General features: G+C 41.7%; 1 protein-coding gene across 1 annotated transcript in view; it reads left to right on the top strand.

Moving 5' to 3' along the window:
• LOC307250227 (DENN domain-containing protein 2A) overlaps positions 1–11,730 on the top strand; it is a 34,141-nt gene extending 22,411 nt beyond the window's left edge. Inside the window, exons 5-20 of the mRNA XM_080027250.1 lie at positions 460–572; positions 1,154–1,351; positions 1,626–1,719; positions 2,540–2,590; positions 2,859–3,046; positions 3,576–3,685; positions 4,369–4,438; positions 4,681–4,758; positions 6,028–6,168; positions 6,762–6,910; positions 8,074–8,251; positions 8,350–8,391; positions 8,548–8,653; positions 9,928–10,224; positions 10,580–10,666; positions 10,802–11,730. Of these exons, the coding sequence (XP_079883376.1) occupies positions 460–572; positions 1,154–1,351; positions 1,626–1,719; positions 2,540–2,590; positions 2,859–3,046; positions 3,576–3,685; positions 4,369–4,438; positions 4,681–4,758; positions 6,028–6,168; positions 6,762–6,910; positions 8,074–8,251; positions 8,350–8,391; positions 8,548–8,653; positions 9,928–10,224; positions 10,580–10,666; positions 10,802–10,833 (1,934 nt within the window). The 3' untranslated portion in view covers positions 10,834–11,730. The remainder of the gene's footprint in view (positions 1–459; positions 573–1,153; positions 1,352–1,625; positions 1,720–2,539; positions 2,591–2,858; positions 3,047–3,575; positions 3,686–4,368; positions 4,439–4,680; positions 4,759–6,027; positions 6,169–6,761; positions 6,911–8,073; positions 8,252–8,349; positions 8,392–8,547; positions 8,654–9,927; positions 10,225–10,579; positions 10,667–10,801) is intronic.
• Positions 11,731–12,319: the final 589 nt, after the last annotated feature.

Below are 12,319 nucleotides of genomic sequence, written 5' to 3'. Positions count from 1 at the left end.
AACAGTATGCTGATCCCTTGTTTTCCTCAGAGGGAGACGGAGCAGGGGGGAACTGAACGTCCCTCTTCATCCTCCTACTACTCCTACAGGTCACATCTGGTGGATGGATTGATAGAGCAGAGGAGGGATACAGACAGACAGAGAAAGAGGCACAGGTTTTGGAAAATGAAAGTTCCTTACTATCTTATCAGCAGGGGAGGAGCGGTGACTTGAGATACATTTAGCATTAGCTGTGCAAGCATCTTATCACAGTGAAATATGAGCTCGGTAAGCACGCCGCTGCTGCCTCTGGTAGCTCTCTGCACATCTGGAGTAGGAGTTGTCTGGCAAAACAAACATGTGATATGGAAAGAGCACTTTATCTGCTGGTTGGAAAGTTTTCTTGAGGCTGCTGAGTAATCCAGGTGACTTGATTTCTTAGTTGTTGTTTTTTCAAATCTATATTTTTTTCTTCTGAAGATCCTCCATCCAAGGAGAACCCCTATGAAGATATAGAGCTGGAGAGAAGTTGTCTGGGAAGCAAATGTGTTTCACCTGCCTCCTCATCACCTGTCCCTGACACGCCAACTAAGGTACCCGATCCCAAATACATCACTGTAAAAACAATGTAGATTTAATGAAACACTTCTATCCTAAAGGTCACATTATGCTCGTTATCAGGTTCAAAGTTGTAATTTGGGTTTCTAGTAGAAACAGTTTTCATGGTGTACTGTCCGAAGAACCCTTTATATTGCTCACATTGCCATTGCTGAATCTCCTCTTTTCAGCCTCTGCCTGAAACGTTCCTGTCTCTTTAAGCCCCTCCTTCCAAAAAGCCCGGCCTGCTCTGATTGGCTCTAAATCTAACTACTGTTTTGATATTATTAACCTGGGGCGTGTGTTTATCACAGGCAGAGGTAGTTCTAAATTAGGTTGGTAATGAGGGGACGTGGCTTATCCCCTTATGACATCATGAGGGGAGCTAAATATCACTGGTGGTTTTTGAACACAGGTTTTCAGAAAGGTGGAGAACAAGATAGAGGGTTGTTTTTTCTCATAATCTGGGAGTATTTATACACACCGGAAACCATATTAATGTTACAAAAACATGCATTATAGTTGAGCTTTAAAGTCACTATTCTAATGTGTCTGTCTTCTTCCATCTGCCCCCTAGCTCTCGTCCAAGCCTGGCTTCTTCAGACAAACTTCAGAACGACGAAGTTTCAAGCTCCTGGAACTACGTAAAACAGGCAGGGACACTGGATTCTCCTCCCCCTCCCGAACCAGCCCCCCCTCCACACCCAGCAGCCCCGATGACACCCCATGCCTCTCAGGAGACCCTTACAATCGCAGGCGGAGGAAAATCCCCAAGGTATGGGAGTCTGAGAGGCCTCTCTTACAAACGCATGCTGCTCTCCTTATGATTTATGGTCCAGTTAACCGCTCAGGGAGGTTTCAGAGCTGGTGCACTCATGCTGCCGTCTGAGGTTGAGTAGGGCAGGGGGAACATTTTGTGATGGATTTCTGATGTGCCTGGAAGAAGGCCTCCCAGAAGCCGTATTGCAATGATCTTGGTAGGAGCCTGACACATTTAGTTTATTAGTTTAAAGAGTTAAAGATGGACGTGTCTTTCCCTTTACCTCCAGATGGTGCTGAAAATCAATGGCATCTTCGAGGCGCGGCGAGGGAAGAAACGCATGAAGAGGGTGTCACAGTCTACAGAGTCCAGCTCAGGGAGAGGTGAGGCTGCAAATGTGAAAGCAGGCCACACAAAAGGTTTCTGCTTCACATCAACTGTGAATTAAGTGAAAGAAAAAATCTAAATTTGCAATTTTGTTGTGCTTGTACAAAAACATTTAATCAATCTTGAGACTCTCTGTATACACCTTTTTTAACTTTTTAAAACGTGATTCCACCTCTTCAATGTCACCTTCAAGGAGGTTTTGTTTCTCTTTTGTTTTGTTTATCTGGTAGTTAAGAGCATGTCTCAAACTCCTGTTAAAAGATTCTAATAAAATATTGGTGGAAAGTTCGGCTTTGGACCACGGAACAAGTAAAAACAGATCCAGGTGCAGATCCTGCTTTGGATCCAGGAATTCTTTTAAAATCTTTATTAATATTGAAAAGCCATTTTCATAGTTATGCCTCATGCTACCACACTCACTTGAAAAATAAAACTATCTTCGCATGAATTCCATGATTGTCACTACACTTGGCACTTCAGGTATTTTGATGCAGAAGGGAAGACGTTTTAGTTGAAAAGCAGACATAAGTCAAGCAAATCCTAAAACAACAAATATGAAAACAATCTAAAACTGCAATTCTAATATTGATATACAGTATTGATATAATAATAGTACTAGTATTCATTTTTATTGGCAATGTTACATTCTGGGGTCAGATAATATTGACCCCTGTTTCAGAGGACTGGGTGGGTTTATGTGGTAGTGGCTGGAATGAAGGCCATGAGAGCAAATAACATGTGCTCCACCAGTTTCCTGTTGCTGTTATTTGTAGAAACTTCACAATTTGTATTTCACTTTTTTTCTCTTCAATTCAGTGACAGATGAGAACAGTGAGTCGGAAAGTGACACGGAGGAGAAACTAAAAGGTAAGAAGATAAAATAAATACTACACATACAATACCTACAAAGGGGACGCTGAGCAGGATACCAGTGTTGTATCTACAGTATGATATTTTGTAAGTTACAAATAAGCACAATAGAAGCATGTGGCCCCAAACTGATTCAGATTGTAGTTTCCTTTCCTTTCATTGTGTAGCTATTAGCTACTAGCTAACAAAAAATACAATATTCTATTTGCAGATTCCATACCTAACATGAAGGCATTTGCATGAAATATGTTTCTCTGCCCCTCAGCTCACAGCCAGAGGCTGGTGTCAGTCCAGTCCATGCTGAGGCAGACGGGGCGGTACCGGACCTTGGAGAGGGATCTGATGGAGCTGCAGGAGAGGAACCTCTTTGAGTATTTCATTGTTGTTGCACTCCACAAGACCAAGGCTGGAGTCCCATACCTGCCAGAAGTCACACAGCAGTTCCCTCTCAAGGTGGAAGAAGATAAATGATACTATTCTTTATATATATACGTATATTATTCCAAAATGAGAAACTAGGAAATAGTATTAAAAAGAAAATAATGCTGTAAAGGAAACAACATTTTAGCTTTCTAACCTGGGCATGTGCATGATCAACTGATATGTACGTAAACATGGACAATTTTGCTTTTATTGAAACAGTTGTGTTGCCTTGCATGTGAAGAAAAAAACATGTGATATTAACAATGTCAAGACTATTATCTTATTGACTTACCTTTTTCTATAGACATTACTTACCGGTACTTAAAATAGTGACACTGCAGGTTTATGATAATACATTATAAGCGTTAGAGAGGTTAAAAAAATCCAACATGGTATATCATTTGTTTCTGTCATTGTTCACTTGTCTTTTTCTAGTTTAAATGTGACTTCATATCCATATTGGTCTTACAAAACCCTAAGCTGAAAGCTGTGAGTGAAATACAATGGTCTAATAATTTAGATATTCTTTTTCACGTTTTCTCTCTCTTCTTCCTCCTAGCTTGAGAGGAGCTTCAAGTTCATGCGGGAGACTGAGGACCAGCTGAAGGTCATCCCTCAGTTCTGTTTCCCTGACGCCAAAGACTGGGCGCCTGTCGACAACTTCCCCAGGTCAGTGCGAGTCTGACTGCTGCCACAGCACTTTAAAAAAAGTGAAAGAAAAAAGAAAAATACAGGGACACGGGAATTTCCCGGCAAGTGGTAATATCCCGGTTGTTTTCTTTGCTAATAACCACTTGTTAGAGAAGAAGCTGAAAGCCCAGAACTGAAATGACCTTTTGGCCTGTAAAGATCACTGCTCTTTACGATAAAGCCCTGGCACTAGACATATAATTACAGGGAGAGGTGGTGAATTTAGCATCTTACACCTGGTTTGTTATTACAAAATCACCTCTCTGTTTAAAATTGGCCGTATTACCCAATACCTCATAGCTTAGCCTTTCAACGTCTGCATTGTTCTGAGAAGTGATGATGGGTTTCCCGGTGATGGGGATGGCTAATAATTACCTGGAGGCGAATGTTGGATGGGTGAGGGGCCCACCAAACACACACCTTCATTGAACTGGCTGACACTGTCACCTGTCAGGAAGGTCCTAGCCGGTCAATGGTAGAGCTTAGGAGGTTTTTATGTGGATATTTGCAGAGTAAGCCTGGCCTGAGGGCTTTCCCTCTCAAGTACAAAGTAGATTGTGTTTTTCTCTTTCTCCAACAGTCTTATCTGTAAGATTACAAAAATATGGTCCAGCACGTCTGAATCATCTGAATTATCAATTCATTTATTTGATTCCCCTTAGTGAGACGTTCTCATTTGTTCTGACTGGTGAGGATGGAAGCAGGCGCTTTGGATACTGTCGGCGATTACTGGTATGTTCCTAAATGACCTCAAATGCTGCTGCACCATATCACTAGCTTCTCCTAATTGAATATTAATATGAACAATAAATATTCTGATTTTTTTACCTTCCTGAATGTACCTTTAAAGTGTCTGCGAAAACGAGGGCTTTGCTCTGCTCCAGCGCTCTAATCCTGTGGTTGTACTTGGGTGAGCAGTCTTGTGACACTCTAGTGTTCTGAAGCTTTCTTTTTCTCTTGCTGGCTGTTCACAGCCCAGCGGTAAAGGCCGAAGGCTCCCTGAGGTCTACTGCATCGTCAGCCGCCTGGGCTGCTTCGACCTCTTCTCCAAGGTATAGTGAACGAAACAAAAACATGCATAAAAGTTCACATAAATACAAATCTTGCATCAGATAAAATGACATTGTACAGGATTGCATGTGTTCTACAAACACCTACATACAACCTCACCCCCTCTAAATGAGTAGAGCTGTACCACCCTTGGTGCCCACAGGGCCCCACCCACCCTCTGCCCGCTCTACTTTCCCACAGTGCAGCATAGTCCTAGCTCCAGTACAGAGACACATGTGAACTGCAGCTGATGTGGTTACTGCTGATGTGGTTACTTCCCTGTTTTCAGCTTTAGATTTTTACACGTCTACTTGTTTACGTAAATATTTGAGCATTATACAGTACATATGCCATTGCAAAAAATGTAGTTTGTAAGGCTTCAGACATGGGCATAGACAGGTAAATGTAGTATATCAGCTGTTATGCTAAATGGTCAATAGATCTATTGCGGCATCTGCGTAGAAAGTACTCAGTGCTGATGATATTCTGAAACTGTTTCATCTGTATCAAATCAACTACACACAGGTTTAATACTATACAGATGTGTACACAGTATGTGTGAAGAAGGGTACGCATGATGGATTCAAGCTGTTATCCATTTGTTGTATCGGCTTTTGACAATGTTTGGCCTTCTCCACTACCGACTTCACTCTTGATTAATTTAGGATGGCACAGATGCCATTTTGACTCTGACGTTTCCAGAAAAAAGAGATTGTTATCTCAATAGGACTTGTAACTGCTTCAATGAATGGAAAGAAGTAGAAGGAAAATTCCATAATACGATAGATATTTACCATTTTAAACTATTATGTTTACTTTAGAAATCACACACAATAGGTGTCAACTTTATATAATGACATAGGAAATTTCATAAAGTATATTAGTATCATGATATTGTTAATTTTATATAGAATCATTTAAGAAACGTGTCACTCAAATAAAATTATATATAATGGTCTTTGATTTGCATGATTGTATTACAACCTGATATATATTAAAGGTATAGCTGCGATTGTATGAATGATACTGCAAAATATTTGAAAGTGACATTCTATCCCGTCTATGTCACCCTAAAGATAGAAATATTTATGTTACTAAAAGGGTGTCATCTATTGAAAAGAGTATATGAGATGTAAATCTGATGTTCTTAATTCTGGGAGATAATTCAGAGATTTGATGCTTCAGACCTACAGTACAAATCAGTATACTCATATAAGTATTTGTGATTGCCCGTATTAAAACTAAAGAGCCTCTTTCTCTGTGTTTTCCAGATCCTGGATGAAGTGGAAAAGAGGCGAGCGATCTCCCCTGCTCTGGTGCAGCCTTTTATGAGAGGGATAATGGAAGCTCCCTTCCCCGCTCCAGGACGGACCATCACTGTCAAAAACTTTCTACCTGGCTCTGGGACAGAGGTGAGAGGATGGTGGTTTCAGTAGTTTTTATACTTTTGTCTTGGAGGCAAAACCCAAAAGCAAATTTTAATAAATGACATGACATTTTAAGGTGAAGTCAGCGATTCTGGAGAACACTTGGTGACAAAATCCCTCTTTGTCAAAATCAGTGAATATCTCCTCATGATCTGCTACCTGTCTGTACTGTATGTGAGCTAGATCCTGGGTTAATACACAGCCTAAGCTCTGTAAACGGGCATGTTGCTAGCTACGGTGGCCCCCATTTGTTTACATATCCATTGTTTGCATTACGGGTTACAGAGCCTAGGCTGTGTACAAAAAACAGATTTGATTCCAGCTACACACAGTACGGACAGGTAGCGGCTCATCAAGAGATATTCTCTGATTTTCGACATCAAGCATTCTCCAGAAGTGCTGACTCAACTTCTAAATCAATATCTTTATGTGTATGTGTGGAGTATGTGCATTACTAACTAATCTCTCTCTCACTCTCTCTCTCTCTCTCTCTCTCTCTCTCTCTCTCTCTCTCTCTCTCTCTCTCTCTCTCTCTCTCTCTCTCTCTCTCTCTCTCTCTCTCTCTCTCTTTCCTACAGGTGATAGAGCTGTGCCGGCCGTCAGATTCCCGACTGGAACATGTGGACTTTGAATGTCTCTTTTCCTCCTTGAGTCTCCGTCTCCTTCTCCGAGTGTTTGCCTCTCTTCTCCTGGAGCGCAGAGTCATATTCACTGCTGACAAACTAAGGTTGGTTACAGCAACATCTTGTGACAGACCTATAGGCCCAATCTATCCACTTGATTAAATCTGATGCCATCGGATTATTGAAGAAAGGAATATGATGCCCAAAAAGAGCAAGAGTAAGGAGTTTGAAAGATATGACAGAGACACATATTCTGAGGAAAAGAATATCCTGACCCAAGTGTGAGAGGAAGGAATGCTGTTATGTTATACAGTCGCCTGGGGAACAATCACTTTGTCTCTGGAAAACTGTCATGAATGCCAGATAGAAGGAGTTTGGCCTTAAAGCAGCGAACACGTGTGCACAATGACGTCATCACACCCAAACAGTCCACTTAAAAATCCTTTACTGTTTTTTAACTGTTGTGGTACACCTGGTTCAACGTGTGGGCTAGGCAGAATCAATCACTGTGTTTTGATTTAGATTTATTATTGCAGTAAGTATAATTGCAAATCAATATGTAGTTATCCGAGTTATGCGAAAAAAAAATGTCTGTGTGTGTATCTTCCCTTTTCGCGCATAAACTGGTGTTTTAAACGTAGTATAAGAAGCATTTCACACCAGGGCTCATTAGCAGATCACGAGTCGTTGCACATTCTCTACTGTGGAGTGGAAACTTGGCCTCCTCAATCCATTTTTTTTTAATGAATTAACTGTGAGCAGATGCACACAAGGGAGAGATTTAGTTAACAGCATGGGGTGAGTTTTTTCCCTGCCGCTGTATAATTTTTACAAGTGTTACATCACTCTCGTCTAATGGATGCTTTTTAACATTCCTCTCAGGCTAAATACGGGTTTGTTGCAGCAACAGGAATTCACTTTTAACATCATGTTCCAAATTAAGAAAAATGGGCTCTTTTCTCCAGGAGTTGATTAGCTCCATCTTGTGGTGGAGACTCCAATTGTATTTTCAGTCATAAGAACCAGCTTTTAGAGATATGCTTTGAAGGATTTTTGTGGCATATATTCTCTATACTAAAAATCAATGGTGCGTTCAAAAGCTCCAGAATATTTACTGATTGGAACCTGTCATGAGATTGTTTTAATAATAATCAAAATACTAATGTCCATTATTTTGGTATCTGCTAATAACCATATCTGCTCTCATCCAAGAACAAGTTGTCAGTGTTTTATGAGCCTTGAGCATTCTCTCCCCCTCTTTCCGCAGCACATTGTCTCAGTGTTGTCATGCAGTAGTGGCTCTACTCTACCCCTTCACCTGGCAGCACACGTACATCCCTGTGCTCCCACCTTCCATGTTGGATATTGTCTGCACCCCTACACCCTTTATAGTCGGCCTACTCTCCAGCTCTCTGCCTCGACTTAAAGAGCTTCCCATAGAAGAGGTAAGATGATTCTTGTGTGTGTGTGTGTGTGTGTGTGTGTGTGTGTTTCCTCAACAGCTCTAGGAAATGACATCACTCTCATTCTGCTCTTCCCTCAGGTGCTGGTGGTCGACCTCTGCAACAGCCGCTTCCTCCGTCAGGTATAAACCATAAGCACTAGATAGAAAACAGTGAAAATGTGTCTATGGCCACATGGCGTCAGCCTTTGTGTTTAGTGACAGATGTCAGATGAATATAATATGTTAATTCACTATAGTATGTTTACTATATTTATCCCTGTGTCTATCCCTCCACAGCTGGATGATGAGGACTCTATTCTTCCCCACAAGCTGCAGGCGGCTCTGGAGCATGTGCTGGACAAGAGGAAGGAGCTGGCCAGTGACAAAGGAGATCTGCCCAATGGTGACTAAGCACACTCATTACAATATGTTCTCAGAAGGATACATTTGTGAAAAAGAACATTCCTTTTAGTTGTTTAAAGAGGACCTATTATACTACTTTTCTGGTCTTAATTTCTTGTTTTACACTGCTATAGAGCAACCTGACACGAATCACATCACAAAAAACTATGTAGATTTTCGGGAAGCTCTTTCTCTTATTTTGGCGATCCAGCATGTCCTGTCAACACTTGAGTGTGTGTGCTTCGGCAATCTCCGCTCCCTCCGCCTGTGCATCGGCCATCTCCGCTACCCTCCCCCCTCCTGCAAACCCCACTCCGTTGTGATTGGTTACCTTCCTTCCGGAACACTTTCAGTGGCGGGAAGCGCGAGCATGGACCTATAAGGGCGCGAGGCAGACGCGAGGCAGACGCGAACAGGGAAGTGACAGCATTACCATACATGGAAACATCCGCATGGTGACTTCACAAAGTTACATGCGACGTCACAAAGTTACAAAGGGTAGACCGCTTTGAACACGTGACTTCTCGACTGGCTAGAATAGTGTTTAGTGCTCGGCACAGACACCCCAGACGGTCAGCAGGGAATACGTCGAAATGCATGTAAGTCATTATTTGATAATTTAGTATGGTTAAGCATGACTATGAATCATCATAACAACGTTTATGAGGTCATAAAAGTCAAAAAGCATCATAGGTCCTCTTTAAGCTCTGTAAAATACATGATTGAGGTTGCATTCAGGTGCGTTTACAATTCAAGGTTGTTCAGTGTTTTCCTAAATATAGCCTCTAGCTTATAAACTTTCAACTTCACATTCTTGGCTGCATCAAAGCTGTAGTGCGTAAGTTCTGTTGCCCCCATAAGGATTTCTGCTTAATTGCAACAACGTCGGCGCATCAATATGACTAAAGTCATGTCTTTCGGCGATTTCATACCTTTTGTTGTACGTCCAGGTTTTTTCTTAGCAGTAGAATCAACAACTGAAACATTACGCTTCTTGGCGTTTTCAGCCTTAACCTGTTGTATGTCCTGTTCAACTCCAAAGTGGAACGCTGCTGTTGTCCTTTTTCTGTCGTGACCTAAAACTCAGCACCTCAAGTGCGGCTGAGCTTGTGCAGAAATATTTTTGTGGAGCTAACATGCTTAATCAACTTTGTGTCAACTCATTGATCAATATTTTGTAGGAAAAATAGGTCACACCTGGGAATTTACTAATCTATTTTATATCTTTTCACTCCTCTTTTCCGTCATGGTTTCCCTTACTGTACCTCCACCCAGAATCTAGCTCCCTCAGCGCTGTGGTGTCGGAGGCCTTCGTGCGTTTCTTCGTGGAGATGGTCGGTCACTACTCTCTCTTCATGGGCTGCTCAGAGCGAGAAGATGAGTCCGTCTCCTCCCCCACCTCCCTCAGCCCCACTTCTTCCTCTTCTACTTCCTCCTCGTCCTTCCAGCGTGAGGCCTTTCGCAAAGCCGTCACTTCCAAGAGCTTGAGAAGGTTCCTGGAGGTGTTTATGGAGACCCAGACGTTCACCGGCTTCATCCAGGAGAGGGATCTGCGCAGGCAGGGCCTCAGAGGTATGGAGGTTGGAGATCTTGAAGCAGTGAACAGTAAAACATTGAAAGTGTCCCCCATAGATCTGGAAGAACTCTTCACATATATCCAGTCAAAGTTCAATAACAAGTTCTGAAGCCGACCTTGGGTGGAGATTGTTTTGTCAACTGCTGTTTCTTAAGGTCAAGAGTGAATCTGGCAGCTCAATAATGTACAGTATTTTTCCCTTTAGTGCTCCATTAAGTATAAGAACTCAATATTAATCGGATGGTTAGAGATGCTGCTTTTCCAAGTATCATGTCAGTCAATACAAAAATTGCAATGCTTTATTTATTGTTGATAAGGGTTCTCTTTAAAAAAAAAATTCTTTATTTCTAGGTCTATTTGAGGTGCGAGCACAAGAGTATTTGGACTCGCTGCCCGGGAGTGAACAACGAGGAGTCAACAAGTTCCTCAAGGGTCTAGGTGAGATTAATTACTGGATTTCCTACCTATACAGCTGCAATGAGACAGTCAATCAATATAGAGCATATTACTAAGTGCAACATTTTGTATGTTTGCTATTTCGTATTTTTACTCAAACCCTGTTGTTTTTTCCAGGAAACAAGATGAAATTCCTTTCGAAGAAATGATGTTTTGAGCCGTAATTTGTGAAAGTAGAAACATGGCATGAAGAGGTGTGCATTGGAAAAAAGAGAAGGACACGCTCCCTGGACCTGGAGAACGTGGAGATGGGATATTTAGGTCAGAAGGAAAAGGAGGACCCTGCGAACTGGACTCATTCCATTATGTGTTGTGAAGGGTTTACTCAGCTTGGACCAAAACTCCCCTCCAACACTATTAAGCAAAGTCTCATAGTGTCTCATTGGACTTTTCACCAGGTTTTGATGTTTGACAGATTACAGTCAATCCCTCCAGTGTATTACTGTATAGTACAGCACAGTGTAAATGTTTTAAGGAACAATGTTTTCCCTTTCTCAGTCACTGACTTCACCTGTTAACCTCCAAGAAGGGGCGTTGCTGAAGCCCCCATTTTGTACAATACTTTCCTATAAATTCCAATTCTTTTCTTTAGAAGCTTTTATAAATACAGTAGTACAACTTCTTCATCGACAGGAGGCTTTTAAGTTAATTTATATTCTTTTTTAGAAAAGCTTAATCTCATTTTTTCCACTTCAAAACAAGTGTAAAGAAATCTCTTGTAGGTTGTAATAGGCTTTATTTAACAGAGTCTAGTCAAGACTGTTTGTAGACCACTTTGGGTTATTGGGTAAATGTACCACTGTTTTAAGAAGATTCACTTTTTCTTTGGAAAAGGAATGAGCACCAAAACGGAGGACTAAAGAAAATGTAAAGAGGAGAAAGAAATCAATGTGAATACATCTCTCACTTGGGTTGGGTTGTTGGGTTTGGATGGTTACTCGAAGTAAAAGGCGGATGTGTATATTAGGCCTATCAGTATCAGTGAGTTTCAGAACAGCAACTAGGTTTGCCTTAAATTTGATTAAAGTGATTTGAATTTTTGAACAAGACAACTGACTCATTATTTTTTCACACATTATTGTAAATTCCTCAATTTTGTCAAAAACGTATTCAATCCAGTATCTTGTCTTTAAAATGTAAAATCAGTGGAGTGGCCCTTTATGTGTTCTTTAAACAAGACCCCTGAGTCCATTCCAGCTCCAGGGGGGGGGGGGGGGGGGGCGCTGTCCCCACATACAGTTCCCTCATCAAGTACTCCCCCCCTTAATATGACGCAATTGTCCAAGTCACTGAACCTCCCCTGGAGTACAGCAGTACATCTGCATGCAGCAGGGTTGTAGCCGATTCAGTGGTCTATACACTAGTACCAGTACCTCCAGCACCCCCTAGTGGTGGCATACAGTGGTCTGTGGCAGAGACCATGGTCAGTGTACAGACCACTGAATCGGCTACAACCCCCTCTCTCTGCATGAGGCAGAGTGTCCCGTAGGCATACTGTACTTCCATGCAGCCCGGCTGTTAGGAACAGGATTCAGTTATTTCCGCACAGTGGTTGTTCCTGAACAAAACTCTAGCTGACAACAACAGCTAATCTCAACAGCTGGCAAGTGTAAAAAGAAACTTGCAGTGGGACAA

This window comes from Ammodytes marinus, assembly GCF_949987685.1.
Source record: "Ammodytes marinus genome assembly, chromosome: 5".
Taxonomy (NCBI): Eukaryota; Metazoa; Chordata; class Actinopteri; order Uranoscopiformes; family Ammodytidae; genus Ammodytes; species Ammodytes marinus.
The sequence above is the reverse complement of the archived record's forward strand: the minus strand, read 5'-3'. Positions and strand labels throughout refer to the sequence as shown.